At 44.2% G+C, this 21,721-nt stretch overlaps 1 protein-coding gene across 1 annotated transcript; it reads right to left on the bottom strand.

Moving 5' to 3' along the window:
* Positions 1–1,354: 1,354 nt before the first annotated feature.
* LOC307218718 (pancreatic alpha-amylase-like) lies at positions 1,355–18,104 on the bottom strand. The gene is given in 12 exon segments (XM_079981475.1): positions 1,355–1,675; positions 1,898–2,023; positions 2,161–2,282; positions 3,662–3,761; positions 5,529–5,651; positions 7,471–7,604; positions 9,274–9,504; positions 10,247–10,444; positions 10,736–10,882; positions 14,679–14,900; positions 18,012–18,071; positions 18,073–18,104. Coding segments are annotated over 12 exon segments (1,683 nt in total). The 5' UTR covers positions 18,103–18,104; the 3' UTR covers positions 1,355–1,485.
* Positions 18,105–21,721: the final 3,617 nt, after the last annotated feature.

Raw genomic sequence — 21,721 nt, 5'->3', positions numbered from 1 at the left:
TAGTCATTCTGCTTGGACTCAGGGATCGATTCCCTTGTCTTTGTAGATACTCCTCCAGCAAACAGTTCTATGCAGGAATGGACTGCATTATTACACGACACATGGGACCTGTAGCAAAGTGTTTCAGCACGAAGCAGTGCTGGTCAGAGTTCCAGTGGTTCCATTCCACTTCCACCCACCCCACAGTCCACCACTGTTCAAGGACGACTGAGCTCATTTAGTGTTTGTTGACTTGCATTTTTTAAATATAAAAATCTGCAAAACTTTGGGTTTTATTTATGCATACATAAATATCTAAATGGGATGCGGGTAGCGTGGGTTAAACCACAGAGCCTAGGACTTGCCGATCAAAAGTTTGGCGGTTCGAATCCCCGCGACGGGGTGAGTTCCTGTTGCTTGGTCCCTGCTCCTGTCAACTTAGCAGTTCGAAAGCACATCCAAGTGCAAGTTGATCAATAGGTACCGCTCCGGCGGGAAGGTAAACGGTGTTTCCGTGTGCTGCTCTGGTTTCACCAGAAGCGGCTTAGTCATGCTGGCCACATGACCCAGAAGCTGTATGCCGGCTCCCTCGGCCAATAAAGTGAGATGAGCGCCGCAACCCCAGAGTCGGCCACAACTGGACCTAATGGTCAGGGGTCCCTTTACCTTTACCTTAAATATCTAAATATAAAGAAAAAGAAGTCTTAGTGCACACAAAATCCACATGAGATCAAAAGAAAAACAGCAAAGATCTAAGGGAGCTGGGCATGTTTAGCCTGGAGAAGAGGAGGTTAAGGGGTGATATGATAGCCATGTTCAAATATATAAAAGGATGTCACATAGAGGAGGGAGAAAGGTTGTTTACTGCTGCTCCAGAGAAGCGGACACGGAGCAATGGTTCCAAACTACAAGAAAGAAGATTCCACCTAAACATTAGGAAGAACTTCCTGACAGTAAGAGCCGTTTGACAGTGGAATTTGCTGCCAAGGAGTGTGGTGGAGTCTCCTTCTTTGGAGGTCTTTAAGCAGAGGCTTGACAACCATATGTCAGGAGTGCTCTGATGGTGTTTCCTGCTTGGCAGGGGGTTGGACTCGATGGCCCTTGTGGTCTCTACCAACTCTATGATTCTATGATTCTATGATCTAAAGACCATAAAATTGGCAGGGGAAGTTAGTTTGGGGGACAAACAATGGGGGTGATAGAGAACGGTGTCCTCTTCATACTTCCTTTGTGAGTTTCCCAGAGGCATGTGGCTAGGTGATGCCAAGAACAAGATGGCACACTAAGATGGCACACTGCTCTCATCCAGCAGGACTTACCATCTTTGAAGGACAAATGAGATAGGAATTCTAAAATTAATCAGAAAAGAAAGAAATAAGCTGAGCCACAAGTGACTTTTATTCATCTAGAGATAATTTATGAGGTTTTGCATTTTACTTTAATTTAGCTTCATAAAGCTTAGAAGAACTAATACCGAAAAACAAACAAAAAGAGATTTAGTGTGGATTACAGCTTGGCTTCGACATGAATTGCAATGAATGGATTTTCAGTTTGGCTGTTAAGTTGAAAATGAGCATTGCCATTAGTAGCAACGTGGATTTGCATTCCAGTGCAGAGGTTGCCTTCCTTTCGTCCCGAAATAACATCACAATAAATGCCAGGGGGGAGACCAGTTGGTAACGTTATCGACAAGGCCCTGTACAAAAGAAAACAAAAATAATAATTGTATTTTTTAATGCCATTTTACATACTCGATTTATATGCTTCTGGTCACATTGTCATTCTGGATCATTTGCTTCCCTGGGTGCACAAGCAGACATGCAAAAGACAAGCAGCAAAATTAATCTGCTATACAAATTTGGCAAACGACTTGCTACACGTAATTTCTGACGCCTTCATCTCTACATAAAAACATTACCTGTCGTCATTATTAAACACAACAAATCCTTTGCCATCACGTCCAAATGCCACCTGGTTGTTGTCGTCATCCCACCACCTCGTAATAGGTTGGCCGTACACTACATTTCGGAATGTCACCATGTTCCTAGAAATGAAACGTGTATCACTTCCTTATGCAAACGGCACAAGTCATTGGAATCCTAAACATCTGGAGAAACAGGCTTTCTCCATCTCAAGAAGGCTCCCGCAGGAACAGATGACACATCTGGCGACTTCCATTACCTTATTTGATTCCAACGATGTTCGCAGACCCAGCCGTTACCACAGGTGCCATTTGTGTTAATCGTAACAGGTTTAACTGATCCATCACTGTTGCTTGGTGGTCCAACCCAGTCATTTAGGTCCTAGTTATGGAAGATGACATTTAAAGTGATTAGACAACAAGAAAAGGCACTATGACATGCCGGATAAAATTTGCTGGCCGTGAGTCTCATCATGCTGGTTGATGTACCATAAACCAGACCAGGTCTGTCGTAAGTCATGGCAGCATGACAGACTAGATTATTCCCCAAATGAGTAGTCATGGCCTCCATTTAGAACAGGGGTAGCTAACCTGTGTCCCTCCAGCTCTCAGCCCCAACCAGCGTGGGCAATAGTCAGATATGATGGGCCATGTGACTTATGACAGACCTGGCCTGATTTAAGGTACAGCAACAAGGCTTCAAAATTTACTTGATTATACTGGTGAACCACATAGCAAGCAAAGGTTCTGAGACTGGACTACACTGATGTGCTTGTCTGTCAGGGTTGGTTCAGATGCAGGTCAGTACTCAAGATGCAGAGACAGGCAGAAAGGTTTGCTCTTTATTCAAGAAAACAGCATACCAGGCAGCAATGCCTACAAACAGGACTGGCCCCTATGAAACTTTTGCCAGAACTGAAGGTCTTTGCCTTCTACTTCCCACTAAGTCTCCTCCCCAGCTGGATGTCTCCCCAGCAGCCTTAAACTATGTCAGGGACCTTGGAGACAAGGGAGGAGGGGAGCTTACTACAGTAGGACAGTCAAGCTCTGCTTATTCAGCCTTTGGCCCCTCCTCTGCTTCATGTCTTGAGTCTGCACTGCTTTCTGCATCTGGTTCTTCTCTCTCACTCAAACCTGTTGCTTCTTCAGCCTCCCACCATTCTGCCCCCCTCTTTCATCCTCTGACCTGTTCTCAGTGTCCCACCACCACTCCCCAGGCTCTGAGCCTTCCTTCTCTCAGGCTTCCCTTAAGGTTCCCTGGCTGTTGCCTCCCACCACTCCTCTTCGCCCTGCCAGTCCCTGACATAGCCCATCCTTGCACACTAGGTTTGCTGGCCTGATACTTGTGAGGCACAGCCTCGGGCTAAATTTATTGTGGAAGCCTGCCTAAGTCTATTTTGTGTGTATGGGAGGGAGGAGAGCTTTGCAGTCAGTGATCTCAGTCAAAAACATGAGTCCTCCTTAAATCTCACCAAAACTAATCAAGACAAAAGACTGCTATCCTATGACGGTTACCTGAAATTAAGTCCCACTGAATCCAGTAAATCTTACTTCTGGGTATAGACATGTACAGGATAACACTGCTAAGTTGGAAACAGTCAACTTAAAGCATAGATTTCAATGGCTGCTCTGGCTTTCGGGCCAAAAAAGCCCTGTTTTCTAAGTGTCAATACTATCCCTTAAGACAGAACGCCTTTGATATAGAATTAACAAATAGCTGTTGTGATAACAAATAGCTGTTGTGAACCGGAATAAAGTTACCTTTCCATGCTGGATAACTCTTGGCCACCTGTAACTTGACATTATCCGTGTAAATCCGTAGGGGTGAGCAAGCATAAACGCAACTGCCATCTTATAGAGTCTGAAAAATGGATAAGAGGCAGCTAGTTGCCAAAAGTGTACCAAAGTACAGAAAATAAGCAGGCCCAAGAATTTCATATTCTCTTCCAAAGCAACTCCCCATTCCCGATAGTACAGTTCTCAGGTGTCTTTTATTCATACTGTGTATATTGCCAAGGAAACCTGAATTCATTATAGGTAGTTTATGTACAAGTGCAGAAGCACCAACATGCTGCCCTCTAGACATTGATGGAGACCAACTCCCATCAGCTGCAGTCAGCATGGTCAATAGCCAAGGATGTTAGATGCTAGCACCATCCAGAGGACATTCTGAGTCCTGCCACTTTCTCCAAATATGTACATTTTTAAAACACTGAGTCAGACCAGCAAAAATCTCTTCAATAGGAAGATCATTCAAGCAGAGATTAGATACAGCACAGTAATGTTCCAATTTATAGACAAATAATTACTTTGGATAAATGTAATGATATTTGGAATGACTTTATATAGAATATATAAGGTTACTGATAAAGAAATTAGTATTTGGATAACAAGACTATACACATTTTTATATATTAATGTATGGAAAGATATTTTAAATATTAATATATGTCCAATAATCCACATTAGCCTAGGCTTCATCAGTAGAACAGGCTCATATGTAATAATAATAATAATAATAATAATAATAATAATAATAATAATAATAAATTTTATTTATATCCTGCCCTCCCCAGCCGAAGCCAGGCTCAGGGCGGCTAACAACAATCAAATAATCAAACAATCAAATAATCCAACATTTTAAAAACATTTCATTATAAAAATTAATTAAAATCAAATTGATGGCAACCGTTAAGCAAAATTCTGTGCAGGTTGCCAGAGGAGGGAGTCAGGCTGCGCCCTAACCAAAGGCCTGTTGGAACAACTTTGTCTTGCAGGCCCTGCGGAAAGATGTCAAGTCCCGCAGGGCCCTAGTCTCTTGTGACAGAGCGTTCCACCAGATTGGAGCCGCAGCCGAGAAAGCCCTGGCTCTAGTTGAGGCCAGCCTAACCACCCCTTCAGGATGTTTTTATTTGCAGACCGTAGGTTCCTCTGTGGGGCATACCAGGAGAGGCGGTCCCGTAGGTCCTAGGCCATATAGGGCTTTAAAGGTTAAAACCAGCACCTTAAACCTGATCCTGTACTCCACCAGGAGCCAGTGCAGCTGGTATAGTACTGGATGAATGTGATCTCGCATAAGGAGTCTCGCCACGGCATTCTGCACCCGCTGGAGTTTCTGGGTCAGTCTCAAGGGCAGCCCCACGTAATGTTACAGGATAGTGGATCTTATAGAATAGTAGTGGCGAAACAAGGCTGATATACCAGAAATCCTTGTCTTAGACTCTGTGAAAGGATTCTGTGGAACTGTAACAACCCTTCATGTGGATTATTGGACTCTACGAATAGACAGGTGGAACAGATACTTATACTTGTATGGACCTTATGCATGAACTGACTAGAGAATGAACTGATCCACTGGGTCTTCTGCTTTTCTTGTTGAACTTTATGAGACTTCCGCTGAAATCTACAATTTGATACAATGAATAGTATACCTTATTTATTCAAAAGTGCAGCCGGTTACGTCTTGTGTGTTTATTGAGAATATTTCATGTAACCATAGGTTTGTTGTTGTTGGGTACCCAGCAGACCAATAGGATTCCTTCTCTTTTGAACTGCTTTTGATATCAACATGCCTGGATATTCAGACCTCAGGAAATAAACATTGTTGCTCAATAAGGACGCTCCTTACCTTGGGTTCCAAAAAGTAAGAATGGAGGCTCCACCAGCACCATGGCCCCTCTGGTTGTCATGGTTATCTACAAAGACAACGGCTTTGTCAGAAGGCATCAAACTCCAGTCTTCTCCCCAGCGCCTAAATTTTGAAGAAACAATCAAAACTTTATTCACAATTCACTTCGGTGCAAACTATTGTTTGTTTACCAGGTATATTTTTTTAGCCCACTGCTCATGACACAATCTCTGAGGGGGTGACAGCCAAACTGAAACAAAAACCATTCCAGACAGCTTAAGAGCAGGTAAAAGCACAGCTTTAGAAGTTTGGTGAAGATGGTGATAACGATGATAATGATTAATTTGATTTATATACTGCCTTTTATCAAGAGATAAAACACATTTTACAGAGCATAATAATAATAACATAATAAAAAGCATGATGATAGATAGCATTAAAAAAAAATGATCATGATAACGGTCTGATAATCCCCACCTTTAACAGGCCATAGATTATTTAATGGCCAAAGGCCTTGAAAAAGAGGAATGGTTTGCTTGGCACCTAAAGCCATGGAATGATGGTCCTAGGTGAGCTTCTCTGGGGAGAGCATTGCACAGTCGAGGAACCATCACAGAAAAGGCCCATTCTTGTGTTCAGGGACACTTTTTAGAAATAATTTTATTATTTCTTGTTGGTGTCCTTGTTTCTCAATTTGATCCTTTTACATGGTTTTGTATGTTTTGCTGTATTCTATACGTTGCAATTTGCTATTATTTTACTGATTACAGTCATAGCTCAGGTTACATATGCTTCAGGTTACATACGCTTCAGGTTACTGACTCTGCAAACCCAGAAATAGTACCTCGGGTTAAGAACTTTGCTTCAGGATGAGAACAGAAATCGTGCAGTGGTGGCGCGGCAGCAGCAGGAGGCCCCATTAGCTAAAGTGGTGCTTCAGGTTAAGAACAGTTTCAGGTTAAGAATGGACCTCCAGAATGAATTAAGTTCTTAACCCAAGGTACCACTGTATAATTAGTAATTCTTTACTGTAATAAATGTAAACTGTTAAATTATTATTTGCTGATGTTTAATTTTACTGTTTACTATTGGATTCTAATGGATTGTTGAATATTGCTTTATTTGAAATAAATTGTTTGTTTTTGTGACTTTTTATATAGGATCTGATTGCTACTATTAATGTTTGATGTTTTATTATTATTATTGTGTGTATTGGAAGCCTCCCAGAGTGGCTGGGGAAACCCAGCCAGATGGGCGGGCTATAAATAAATTATCGTCGTCATCATCATCATCATCATCATCATCATCATCACCCTCTGGACCTCTCAGGGAGGGGGAACATCAAGAAGGGCCTCAGGTGACAAGCACAGGGTCTGGGTTGGTTCATATGGAGAGAAGTGGTTCTTAAGTTATTGAGGTCCTGAACTGCGTAAGAATTTATAGGTCAACACCAGCACTTTGAATTGTACCTGGAAACTAACTGGCAGCCAGTAAAGCCAGGTCAGGATTGGGGTTATAAAAGCACCCAGAATCTGTCATAAAACAGGTAATAAAATACTCAGGATTGCAGTGGCAGCTAAAGCTCCATAACCTCTTGGGCAAATGGACCAAAATGCTAAAAGCGTTGGATCCATTTGGGTTTCCAGGGGAAAGAAATTCCAGTCAGGGAACCACTACACATTTTTGCATTTTTATTTTTTAAAAAAGGAGGGGGGGAGGAATAATACTGTCCTTCCTATTATAGGCTGAAAAGCACACCTGTGGAGTTTCATATAGAAACCCCACTCCTGTTGTAGGCCATGATTGTATTATTACGTTAGCAATGGGGGGGGGGGGACATCTGCAGTGTTTGGCTTCCATCTGCATGTGGGGGGGGGGGGGCTCTGCACCCCACCCTCACTGTGTGGGCCCCTGGGCATGGATTGAGTCTAAAGCAAATTACTTTAAATTTGCCATCTTTTCTCCATTCCATTTGCGGAGGACTGTCCCGAGTTCTGTGCCATATTTAAACTCAGTCACCCGGCCGTTTCTGAAGTATTCAGAGCTGTGGACTGCTTCACCGCCCAAGTCAATTACCTGGAAAAAGCCGGGGGAAGACACAGAGAAAAAGGATACACGATATTGATTTCAATTTGCTGCAGAAACCAACATCATTGAGAGAAGGTAGGCTACTGCAGGAATAGTCGGCGAGCTGAACTAAGACGTAAATATCTTGTGGTACGTACTGTGTTACATCTAGTGGTATCAATTTCGACTTATCTCCAATATGACCAGAGAAATGGTTTCGGCTATTATGGCCGTTACCTTATGGAGCTGGTTTCCTCTGGGCTCTAGCATCTTACACTTTTGAAACGAGGCACTAGCGTGAACAATGGAAATATATCAGGACGTGAAGCAGCTGACCTGAAGCACTTTTAAGTCCCACCAATCGCAATGCACTAAAATTAACGGTTCTTACGAAGGGCTCCACATGGAACAGCAAACTCCTTCCCAACTCTATTTGCACTAGCAGCAGTTGTGCCCAAGTGTATCAGTTCTTCCATTCTTTTAAGCAATGTTTAAGGGTTGACTTGGGATGCGGGTGGCGCTGTGGGTTAAACCACAGAGCCTAGGACTTGCCGACCAGAAGGTTGGCGGTTCAAATTCCCACAACGGGGTGTGAGTTCCCATTGCTTGGTCCCTGCTCCTGCCAACCTAGCAGCTCAAAAGCACGTCAAAGTGCAAGTAGATAAATATGTACTGCTCCAGCAGGAAGGTAAACGGTGTTTCTGTGTGCTGCTCCGGTTCGCCATAAGCGGCTTAGTTATGCTGGCCACATGACCCAGAAGCTGTACACCAGCTCCCTCGGACAGTAAAGCAAGATGAGCACCGCAACCCCAGAGTCAGTCACAACCTGACCTAATGGTCAGGGGTCCCTTTACCTTTACCTTTAAGGGTTGACTTGGAGAAAATAATTGCCTTGTTGGGTAAGACCAAAGCTCCATGAGGTCTAGCATTCTGTTCCAAACAGCAGATGCCCATGTATCTGGCATTCAGAGCATACAAGTTAGACTTCCAGCAAAATGTTGCATTGTGGAGTGCTTCCTGTCCACCTGTCTGAACCTGGTTGGATGAGGAGGATAGCTGGGAGCCGCCAGCCCAAGAGCCCCCCAGAGACAGAAAGCATGTTGTCAGGGACTGTGCTGAGGAGGGCTGCACTGAGGAGGAATGGTGGGAGCCACCCCCTCCCCCTGCATCTTCCCAGGAGCAGGAGGACAGTATAGATTTGGAACAGTGGTTTGCAGAGGGGCCTAGTTCAGAAGGCAGAAGCTGGGAAATACTGGATGGGGAACAGCTAGGAGAAGAAACACTGGAAGGGAGAGGGTTAACAGATTCACAGTCTCTGGACAACATTCCTCTGCTCAGCCCAAGGTCAAAAAGAGCTCAGAAAGTGGCAGAACAGAAAGCACAGAGGGTACAAACTTAGATTACAAGGTATAAGAGTGACGTAGATTAATAGGAATGGAAGAGGTTGTAATCCTTAATTGGGAACACCACCATTTCTAGGAGATGTGTTCTTCGTTCTCGTGCTGTTATTATTAAAGTTTCGAACAGGTAAGACTTTCCTTTCTTTGATCTTCTTATCTACTGCCACAGGGGGAGGAAGCCAATTCCCCGAAGCCTGACACATAAGTAAGTAGGGCATGCAGAACAGTTTGAACACTGGAAAGTGCTAGACAAAATGCTTAAAATTCCTGTTACTTACCTCCTGATACACAAAAGGTCGTGAACCTTTGGCAAACCACCGTGTGCTGAGGTCGTGTGCTTTGCTTAAAATAGCAGTGATGTCCTCAGGCCACATGTGCTTGGAAGCATCGATTCGGAACCCTGCTACACCAATATCAATCAGGTGGTTGAGGTAGTCGGCCATTTTTGAACGCACATCATCCCTCCTTTGTGTGAGGTCGACAAGACCAGACAGGCGACAGTTGCGAACCTGTGCGTGTGGGGAAAACCACCATTGGTTCAGCGGCCAAAGCATAAACACGCAATCACCAAAGTACTTGTGACAGCTGCCCAACACCTATCCTGAACAAAAGCTCTTAGGATCTACTGACCCCACCAATTTATTCATCTCCACCCCCATCATCCAGCCCATCCAGCGCTGAGGGCCTTCTGGTGGTTCCCTCTCTGTGAGAAGTGAGGTTACAGGGAACCAGGTACAGGGCCTTCTCGGTAGTGGCACCTGCCCTGTGGAACGCCCTCCCAGCAGATGCCAAGGCAATAAACAACTATTTTGCTTTTAAAAGACAACTAAAGGCGGCCCTGTTTAGGGAAGTTTTTAAAGTCTGACACTGTATTGTTTTTAATATTTGGTTGGAAGCCACCCAGATTGGCTGGGGAAACCCAGCCAGATGGGCGGCGTATAAATATATTATTATTATTATTATTATTATTATTATTATTATTATTATTAGCAGCCATTTAAAGAACAAAAAATACATTTGGAACACAATTTCAAACCTAAGACCCAATAAGATCCCGAGAAGGAAATAAATGGTATTGGTAGGAGCTTAGCTATATTGTAAGAGGGGAAGCTGGAGTCTTCCAGGTGTCACTGGGCTCCAACTCCCATGATGCCTCAACCAATGGCCACATTGCTGAGGCTGATGGGAGATGAAGCCCAACAGCATCTTAAGAGAGCCAGGGATATCAGGTATGAATAGTGTAAAGCTTACCTGAACAGGATCACTGTAATTCTCAATATCCCCACTGGGTGTTTTGCATATCTCGTCATTGAAATCAAAGCTAGAGTATGGGACAGCTGGGAAATCTCGGGTCCCTGCATTGAAATAACTGCCACAAGTCCCCCGGTTCCCAGAGCCAGCCCCAGAGCCACACATATGGTTGATTACAACGTCCACATAGATATACACCTGCGGAAGATACAAGCAGCAAAGTTGTATAGTGGTTAGCAAGCCACTTATTTTCAGTAATCTGTTTTAGCTTCTTCTAGCATCTCTCTATTTCTGTTCAGGATTCTAGTCCTTGGCGTTCAGGATGTAGCCTTCCCAATCTTCCAGCGTGGGAAGGTTTCCCATCATTTTTGTCTCAGAATTTTGCAGTCTTACCATTTTAATTGATTGTTGGTTTATTATGCTCTTCAACGTTCTTTGGGTTGGAAAGCAGGATTGTCCAAAAATAAATAGCCACTGAAAGCCACTTACTCCGACATTGTTGCACCTGGCCACCATGTCTCTAAATTCATTTTCATTTCCAGAACGCGAACATAACTTGTAACTGATTGGTTGATATCTTTCCCACCACGGCCTCCAGGGACTTGTAACGACAAGGTTTTCATTTGGAGGAGAAACCTATATAATTCAAAAATGTAGTGAGCGAGTAGGAGATAAAAACGTAATTGAACTCTTTTTATCAGTCTGATGTTTGAAGGTAGATAGGCCCCTTTTAAATCATAGTTTGAACTAAAGAATGTGACGGATGTGACAATAAATACAGCAGTGCAAACATTAGCAATTATGTTAAGGATGGTTAGTTTTGGTAGGTGTGTGTGTGTGTATGGGGTTTGTAATGCCCCCTCCAAGATAATTTCTGTGGGGTCACAGACCCTGAATCCCTTACTCATACACTTCAAGTATTCTTAACTGATGCATAACAATAGCTATCTCCATATGGAGATGCTATTCTCCATATGGGTTCATTTCAAATGCCAATACCTTGGCTATGTAGCATTTTATGTAATCCAGAAGCGGCCCATGGGAAAGCTCACTGGAATAATGTTACCATCTTTTCTTCACATCTGAAGCTGGGAGCCCAGGCCTCAACTTCCACTAGCTGGGCACCATGGACCACAATGTCCCCTCTCTAATGTCTGACTGCTACATTTCAGATAGATGGGGAGCATGAAAAAATGGCTTCCCAAGCGAAAGGGGGGGGGGGGAATGTATCATATGATATGGGAAGAAAGTGGGATTTTGCAAGATAATAACCATCCCACAATCCAACTGCACAAACTCAGGTATTAGTATTGGATGAAGGGATTCGTGAGGTATGTTCCGGTTTGGCCTTAGGACAGGCATAGGCAAACTCGGCCCTCCAGATGTTTTGGGACTACAGCTCCCATCATCCCTGACCACTGGTCCTGTTAGCTAGGGATGATGGGAGTTGTAGTCCCAAAACATCTGGAGGGCCGAGTTTGCCTATGCCTGCCTTAGGAGGTATATTCTGGTTTGGCCTCAGCTTAACTTTTAAAAGCTAATTTCTAGCTCTTGTGATTGCAAAGGCAGTTTTAAAAGCATGCCGCTGGTGCTTGCAATATCTTAGAAGTCGTGATGGGAGAGGATTTGCTGAGTGGGATTTCCAGTTCTTAGGGCGCAGAGTTTCAGTAGCCTGCCTAGCTCTTTTATCATTTATTCCGCAGAACCAGAATAAGTGATTAAAATGATTTTATATATATATATAAAGTTATTCATTCATTCCATTTTACAGCAGCAGTTTCCCAAGAAGTTTGCAGTGGTATATAAGGTTCTCCCTTGCCAACAAAGGTCCGTATAGTTAAAGCTATGGTTTTCCCAGTAGTGATGTATGGAAGTGAGAGCTGGACCATAAAGAAGGCTGATCGCCGAAGAATTGATGCTTTTGAATTATGGTGCTGGAGGAGACTCTTGAGAGTCCCAGGGACTGCAAGAAGATCAAACGTATCTGTCAGGGGCTCAGGAGCAGAGGCACAGGGAAGAGAGGAGATGGAGAGCGAAGGGGAAAAATCCGAGGGGAGCGTAGGAGAAGAGGACAGTGGACCGAGGGATTCCATGAGCCTTTCCAGTGAATCGGAAGATTCACAGAAGGGGGCGCCAGTGGCCAGGGGTAGGGGGTTCCCAAGGGGAACGCCCCAGGAGCAAGGGGGCAGCAGGGACTCCCAGAGCAGTAGCTGGAAATCAGGACCAGCTTCCCCACCAGAGCAGAGTGGGGGGGAAGAGTCCCAAGATTCCCCACCAGAAAGTCGGACAACGGAGGAGAGGTCAGATCCGGCCAGTGTCCTGGAAGAGGGAAGCAGTGACCGAAGTAGTGTAACGGTCAGGAGGAAGGTCACTGGGTTGGCGCGAGAGGCAAGTTCAAATGTACAGGAGCGCGGGACAGCAGAGAATGAGGATTGGGAACCGGGTCCTAAAGCCCGCCGGAGGGAGGGGGAGGAGCTAAGCGACTCAGCGTCGGAAGAGTCCAGAAAGGGCAATGCCCCAGCGGGCAGGAGGACCCAGAGGAGGAGAGAGCAGCATAAAAGGTGGAGCAGGGCTAGGATCTTAAACTGGTGTCATAGGGGAGGAGACTCAGACAGGACTTCGCCGATCTAGGGTTTAAGACGTAGGGCTGCACGCTGTGGCTTTGAAATGGAAACTGAACTTCAATAAAGACTTTTGTACATTACTACAGCTTAGCGTTGGTCCTCTGTGAGCTGGGACCTAGAGGCAGCTCTGACAGTATCCATTCTTAAGGAAATCAGCCTTGAGTGCTCACTGGAAGGACAGATCCTGAAGCTGAGGCTCCAATACTTTGGCCACCTCATGAGAAGAGAAGACTCCCTGAAAAAGACCCTGATGTTGGGAAAGATGGAGGGCACAAGGAGAAGGGGACGACAGATGAGATGGTTGGACAGTGTTCTTGAAGCTACAAACATGAGCCTGACCAAACTGCGGGAGGCAGTGGAAGACAGGAGTGCCTGGCGTGCTCTGGTCCATGGAGTCACGAAGAGTCAGACACGACTAAACGACTAAACAACAACATAAGGTTCTCCAACCTCCACAGCAATTTTATCCTCAAAACAACCCTGCGAAGTAGGACAGGGATCTTGACTGGTCAGCCCCAGCAAACTTGATGCCTGATTCCCACATGCTAGTTCTTAAATACATGGCTAGTGTCTCGATTTGTATAACATATCCTGGTCCAGCCTTTAGTGAGACACATTTTGTTACTATCTCAGTACAGAGCATTCACAAACCCTGCTATTAAAGTTCATTGACTAGGACTTCTTTTTCTAAACTCTATTAATATTTAACCTAGTGCAAATCCTCAATAAATGGTATTCTGGTAAACTGAGGGCAAGTTCACACAATCACCTGCTGGGAATTGTTGCTTTATAGTGGACAAAGCAGGCAGACACATTCCTCCCCATTAGGCATATTTAGGTATCGTGTAAGTCAGTCACCCCATGACTTGGTCTACAGGCGGAGAAGACCGATTTGTGTGATTCTTCACCTCTTTAAGGGGGGAGAAAAATATTACATTACAGTGGTGCCCCACAAGATGAATGCCTCTCAAGACGAAAAACCCGCTAGACGAAAGGGTTTTCCGTTTTGGAGGCGCTTCGCAAAACAAATTTCCTATGGGCTTGCTTTGCAAGACGAAAATGTCTTGCGAGTTCCTGCGGGGTTTTTTTCCCTCCCCCCCCCTTTTCTAAGTCGCTAAGCCGCTTATCTGCTTATCTGCTAAACCGATAAGCCGCTAAAAGCCGCTAAAAGCCGCTAAAAGCCGCTAAAAGCCGCTAATAGCGCTAATCCGCTAATCTGTCAATGAGCTTGCTTCGCAAGACGAAAAAACCGCTAGACGAAGAGACTCGCGGAACGGATTCTTTTCGTCTTGCAAGGCACCACTGTAAATCCAACAGTGGAGGCAGAAGATAGCCTTCCTAGGCATGAATTTGTCAAACTACACACTACATGTTATGTGAAGAAAGACGTTCTTTCGTCTGACCTGAACCTTCAAACATGGCCCAAGGTTTTAGTATTTCTAACATTCATTTGATGGCCGCAAGTTCTATTATTACGATAGAAGAGAAAACGTTCTCCCTATTTGCTTTCTCCAGATCAGGCATCATTTTATCCAGCTCTGTCACATCCTCCTTTGTTCTAAGCGAAGAAACTCCAGCACAGTAGCCATATGAAATGCCATTTTCCTCAACCTTTTCCAGCTCCACAATATCCTTTGCGAGGTGAGGCCTAGACAAACGTGGGTTTATCAATGGACCATCCATCTCATACATGCATGGTGAGAAGACTATGAGTGTATTAACTGGGTGCTATGAACTGGATGGTAGAAACTCATCCAGAATCTACCAGATAGTTATTTCGCCTTCAGCAAACAAGAGAGAGTACTAACCTGGACACCCGCAAATCCATTTGGGGCTAAGTAACGTTCACATTCAAGAGCAATGTCAATCCAGCGCCACTCAAAGAGGTGGACAATAGATGTCCTTAGGGGCTTCGGATTAGTCTTGTATTGGGTCCAGCAAAGTCCAAAGGCCGCCAGGAGAAGAAGAAACAGGTTCTTCATGTTGTCCTTGACACTCGGCGACATCCTTCTCAACAGCCTTCTGCACTTCTGAAGGGAGAGCAAAGCACAGTTTAACAATTGCACCCCGACACTCCACCTTGTAGCATGCACTTTTAAAGCACAGACAACTGTGGGGAATCTGTGGCACAGACTGCTACCAATAATATAAATGTCAGTGGGGTGAAAGAGACAGTGCTTGTTGATTTAACGTGGTCAACATGTTGGACAAGTTCAGAAATCTATAGTGAGTCTCTGCTTTCGGTCCCAATCACAGACATTCCAAGTGTCCCTATTTTCCAGGGACAGTTCTGGATTTACAGAAGCCAGGATTTGATCCCGGAATGTTCTGCTATTGTCACTATTTTCATCAGAGAAATGTCGGAGGGTATGGAGTTATGCGACCCCTGAGCTAAGGAGATAAATAACTATGCAACCTTTAGAAGACATCTGAAGGCAGCCCTGTATAGGGAAGTTTTTTAACATTTAATGTTTTATTATGTTTCTATATATGCTGGGGCAACCCACTCAGATGGGTGGGGTATAAATAATAAAAGTAGTATTATTATGGGATAGGATGTCACTGTTTTCAGTGGAGAAATGCTGGAGGGTATGCAATCACACACAGAGACTGTGATAAACACAGATTTCATCAGGATTAGGGTCATGCGTGTGGCCATACCAAATTGAAGCATGGAGAGTGTGCATTCACCTCAGCATTCATGAACTTAGGAGTCTAGAATAAGGGAAGTTCTGTCAACCACAGAAGGGCAAAAGCCCATGTGCAATACCCACCCTAGCTCATGTTTCTTCAGAATAATAATTTTAGAAATCCTGAATTTTGTCTCAGGCCAGGGCATGAGATGAGAGTTTCACCTGGCTTAAATTTGCTGTTGCAAAGATCCTCGTTTTAAATTCTGTATTTTAGCTATCAGTTTTGAATATGTTATTATCTCACACTGAGCCCCGAGAGAGAAAATGGTTTTGCATGTTGCTGCAGGCACTGCTTTTTCGGCACAGGAATGTGACTCGTTTAAAAACATTAAATCATAATAAATATAAATCCATCGCATTGCTCAGGCATTGTATCAAACTGGAAATGGCACAACGCTGCTATATTGAGGTGGTGTGCATTCAATCCTCCCCGATTCCTGATCCAATAATCTGACCTATGTTTTAAGCATTCACTTTTGCCAAAGTTCCCTAGGTGATATTGAATAGCACAGCTTCATTTCCCCTAACTGAGCTTGCTTAATCAAAGAAAAGAACTTGTCAAATGAATTCCAGTTAAAGCTTTGCCCAACCCCAGCTGCCAGACCCAACGAGAGCTCTTTGCAAAGCTCTCAGCACGTTAGCAACACTTCAAACTGGATTTAACATTCTAAATTTTAAACCAATTTTTTTTAAAAAAAAACAACAAAAAACCCCGAGCTGTTAGAAAGCCCAGATGTAACACCGTGCAAGTTGGCGTTAGAATACCTTAGTTACTCTGGCAACAAAACAAATTGGGGAATTGACAGATGTGACTGCTGAAGGCTGAGATTACAAACTACAATGATGAGGAACATCTTTTCTTTCCACTTTTGGTGTTCATTTAGGATCCCGGATCTATTTAGCAGGAATGTTCATTAAAAGATCATTCTGCTTTTTTCTTGGATTTTCCCATCAAAAGTCAAACTGTAGAGCCCTGACATGGGTGGGGGCTAAATCTTCCCCTCCTTGATTTTCAAAGTCTGCTGGTTTATACAACAGCAGTGACAAAAGTGGCACCATGTGTTGGGTTGAAATAAACGACAGACGAATGACAAGTGTCATATGGGAGGCATCTCTCGAGCATGTCTCGGGGAGTCCCTTTTATTGAATATTACAGCATTGCCACATATGTGCTTGTTGCTGATTGGTTAACACAAATACAATGCAAGGGTTGCATATAGGCATGAATCATCAATAGATTAAAGGGGGGGAAAGGGAACACAGAATTGGACAGGCATGAAAACCTCCTTATTAAACTATTACTAGTGATTGATATAGCGAGGCTTAAAAGAACATAACTATCGCATTCCGTAGATGTGGTCAACCATGCATTGAGAACAGGTCAGGGTACGATGTGTCATGAACTCAATGTGAACAAAACATTCTAGGGTGGGTGAGGAAGGAACGCTTCAGCGGTTTGCCAGAGTCATGTGCAGAAGCAAAACTTCCCATCAACCATGACCACCTCACTGCAGGTACTGGCTACCTGTGCCAGCTAACCATAAGGAAGGAAGGGACCGAATTATGAGTTCAGCTTGCATTAGTGACTCAGAGCTCTAAGCACTACACACACCAGCTCTATCTGTGGCACAGTTCTGTAGCAGACCAGCCTTTCACTCAGGTATTTTCTTTTTGGGGGGTGGGGGGGGTGGGAGAACACCTAAGCCCATGAAAGCAGACTCATTGCCTTGTATGATCAGGCAAAGGTCCAGGTTTTGTTTGTAACAGAAGTCCCCACTATGCTTCATACTAAGCAAGCCCCTTGGCTAATTCCCACATATATAATGGTACAGTGGTACCTCGGGTTACAGACGCTTCAGGTTACACACACTTCATGTTACAGACTCCGCTAACCCAGAAATAGTACCTCGGCTTAAAAACTTTGCTTCAGGATGAGAACAGAAATCGTGCTCCGGCGGCGCGGCAGCAGCAGGAGGCCCCATTAGCTAAAGAGGTGCTAGAGGTTTTTTCAGCAGGGGGCCGGTCCACTGTCCCTCAGACCTTGTGGGGGGGCCGGATTACAATTTGGAGGAAAAATAATGAACGAATTCCTATGCAACAAAAATAACCCAGAGATGCATTTTAAATAAAAACACAGATTCTGCTCATGTAAAAACACCAGGCAGGCCCCATAAATAACCCAGAGATGCATTTTAAATAAAAGGACACATTCTACTCATGTAAAAACACACTGATTCCTAGACCGTCCACGGACCAGATTTAGAAGGCAATTGGGCCGGATCCGGCCCCCGAGCCTTAGTTTGCCTACCCATGGACTAGATGATTCTCAGGGTTACCTCCAACTATGCGATTCTATTACTTTATGTTGCTCAAGAAACCTTTCAAATGATCCCACCCTACCGCATATCACCTCTGTAGATTGGAAAGCATACAAATTGGTTGAAATACCTCGGGGAAAAGTGTGCGCGGTCTTTTCACCAAATGCAGCCAAGTCACTCCTCGCAACGCAGGCCGAGGTCGCTTGCACTCCAGCATTCATAGTAAGCTGCCAGGAAGCGGATTTTGCCACAGTGACTTTTAGGCAGCAAGGGCATGAAGATTCATCCCCCCCCACACCCCAACTCTGAAACGTAGCGAGTTGGACTAGATGCCTCGCGTGGTCCCTTCCAACTTTACAATTCTATTACAGTCTTTTCGCAAGACGAAAAGAATCTGTTCCGCGAGTCTCTTCGTCTAGCGGTTTTTTCGTCTTGCGAAGCAACCCGATTAGCGGATTAGCGGATTAGCGCTATTAGCGGCTTAGAAAAAGGGAGAAAAAGGGGGGGGGGAAATCGCAAGACTCACAAGACGTTTTCGTCTTGCGAAGCAAGCCCATAGGGAAATTTGTGAAGCGCCTCCAAAACGGAAAACCCTTTCGTCTAGCGGGTTTTTCGTCTTGCGAGGCATTCGTCTTGCGGGGCACCACTGTATTCGATGTGCAAGGCTATGTAAATATTATTCCCACTCACATAAACTGCAAGGAAACTGAGGCGCTCCTCCATTCATCCTCATCCTCAGATGGATAATTATTATTATTATTTTAATATTTTTTATTTATAGGAAGAGAGAAGGTGGCCAATTTCTGACTGGGCAAGTGGTTGGAAGAAGGGACCTCACCAAAGTTAAGGCCTTCTGGGACATTATTTATAATGAATTAAAAAAGATATTAAAATATAATTTCAGTAAAAAAAACCAGAGGCATTCTTACTGGGGCTAATTAGTGAAGAAATTCATAAAAAGATGTAAATTTATTCATGTACGCCACAACTGCAGTAAGAATCCTCCTGGCCCAAAGATGGAAACAGCAAGAACTCCCCATATTGGAGGACTGGCAGATAAAGATGGTAGAATTTGCGGAGTTGGCGAAGTTGACGGGGAAAATCAGGAATTGACCCGATGAAAGATTTCCAAAGGACTGGAGCAAATTTATTTATTATTTGAAAGAAAACTGTACTTACTTGAAAACGTTTGTAGCTTTAACATGAAATGTTTAGTAATGTGAAATTAAGATGCTAATTTACAAATGAGAGAGTGATTTTTTAAAAATGCTGATATAAGGTAAAGAAGTGATTATGGAAATATGGTAGATATGTTAATGTTATAGGTAAGTCAGAAAGAGGGAGGGAAGGAGGTCAATGCTCCCTCTGAGCAAATAATATAAGTTGTGAATATGCGTACTGAATTGAAATGAAATATGGAAAACTCAATAAAAATTATTTTTTTTTAAAAAAAAGGAAGAAGGGCTGCCTCACCTACAGTCAGGAGCTGCATAAGCTTTTGCTCTTAAATGGCATCCTGAGACTGATGGGCAGAATTTCTCAGAACCACATGGATCGAGTGGCGGGCGGGGTCTGATGGCTCTGAATCCATGCCTGAGCCAATCAGAGGGACTGAAAGGAGGAGCCTGAAGTTCTGAACACCAAGATTCCAATCCAGCAGAATGCAAGGAGAGCCTTTCAAAATACATTTTTTAAAAGCGGGGAAGAGAACAGAATCCAGTTCTCTGTTCCAAACAACCAGTCAGTGGGATACCAGTTTTCCAGAACTGGAAATGCATGCACAGGAAGGCTTACTAGCATGTGGTGTCTCCCATTCAGCCAGATACACACCCAGAAATCTCTCTCTGCGCATGTATGTCCCTTAGTTGGAAGAGGGGAGAAAATGATAATTCTTACACTGCACTTTATTTTTGCAGAGCAATCTCCTTGCTGTTGCTTCGGCTACAAAGGAGAAAGAACGAACCTCTGTGTGCCAATGTGCTCTTTTGGAACCCACTTCGTTGCGCAGTGTGCCAGTTGACAATGTGCAGGCCTGCCAGACGCAGTTGCCACCAGCTGTCGCCGCTTTTTGCAGCCGCAGCTAGAAGCACAACTGCTTGGAACGGGCAAAACTGATGCTGCCCCATTTCAATACGGAAATCGAGTTTGGGAACGGCGGCAGACCCGGCTGAATAGAGACAAAACAGCCACCCATGAACTGTTTAATGAGCTCAGCTCACACTAAATGTGAGCCAGCATAGCGGAGGAATTAATTTACTGTAAGATTAGGATGCTTTGCCTGCATTCCCATGGGAAAAATAGAACCTGTTTGCTGAATTATGCGGAATGAGGATATTATTATTTAAGAGAGTACATTTCAGGCTATTTGTGCATCAGAAGTGACTTTTGGAGACAGCCTTGCAAATAAACCCAGGAAACTTACTGGCCTCCACAAATGATATTAGCTTGTCTATCCACTCATGGACGCTCCTTCCTTGGAGGTTTCCAAGCAGAGTTTGGATGACCATCTGTCAGGGGTGCTTTAGTTCAGATTACTGTACCTGCTTAGTCCCACTTAAAGTGAAGGGTGCTAGAGACATTAACACAGGGCCATCAACTGTGGCCGAAATTATGTTAGGCAAGCCAACAGCCTTCATCCCCAAATGGCTGTGGAAAATGCTGATAGGTCGCTAATCCCACCTTGACTGCAATGGGCACTCATTATGCAAAGTGCCAGGGTCCAAATATATAGGAATTACATGCACATTTAGTTCCCAGGCCATCTGGTACTTGGCAGAATTTGCAATGGAGTGCTAGTATTTCTAACTGATACACACACACACACACACACACATATATATATATATATATATATATATATATATATATATACACAGTGGTACCTCAGGTTACATACGCTTCAGGTTACATATGCTTCAGGTTACACACTCCGCTAACCCAGAAATAGTGCTTCAGGTTAAGAACTTTGCTTCAGGATAAGAACAGAAATCGGGCTCCGGCGGCATGGCAGCAGCGGGAGTCCCCATTAGCTAAAGTGGTGCTTCAGGTTAAGAACAGTTTCAGGTTAAGAACGGACCTCTGTAACGAATTAAGTACTTAACCTGAGGTACCACTGTATATAATAAAAGTGTCACCATTAGACAAACAGGAAGATGTCTCTGCCTCGATACCAAATGCATCCATCCTGGAGGGGAGGGTATAAGACTTGGGGGGAGGTGGAAATAACATTACTGCAGTGCAAATGCCCTTCCAGAGCTGCCAGTAGCCATAGAAAGTGGGCAGGACATACACAGGACTTTCTTCCAGATCAGGGATGGTGAACTGGTGCCCTCCAAATAGGACTCCAAGTCCCATCAGCCCCTGCCAACATGGGCAATGCTAAGAAACCATGGGAGTTGCAGGCCAGCAAAATCTGGGAGATTCAAAACTTCTAGATTACACATGGTTTGGCTCTTATTTTTGTGTTTGCTGGGAAGTAAGGAAGAAGCAGCTAGTATATCTGGGTCAGGTTATACTTCCTTGGAATAAGCACAGAAATATGGAGAGATCTGCCTGACCCATCACTATCATCATCAAGCCTTACTGGGCCAGTGCTTCATGAAAAAATCTAGGACTCGCCCTGCTAAACCCCTTGCAAATCTGGTAGCAATCCTGGCGCATGCCTAGTTAGAAATAGGCTCTACAAAATCCATGAAAGCTGCATTATGGTTCGAACAGAACCACAGAATTGTAGAGTTTGGAGGAACCCTCAGAGAAATCTAGTCCAACCCCATGCAATAGAGGAATTAACGAATGCAGCCATTCTCAGAGCACTTGGGTGAATCCTATTCGCACTAAATT

Source organism: Podarcis cretensis, assembly GCF_951804945.1.
Source record: "Podarcis cretensis genome assembly, chromosome: 6".
NCBI lineage: Eukaryota > Metazoa > Chordata > Lepidosauria > Squamata > Lacertidae > Podarcis > Podarcis cretensis.
This window is presented reverse-complemented; position numbering and strand designations above follow the sequence as displayed.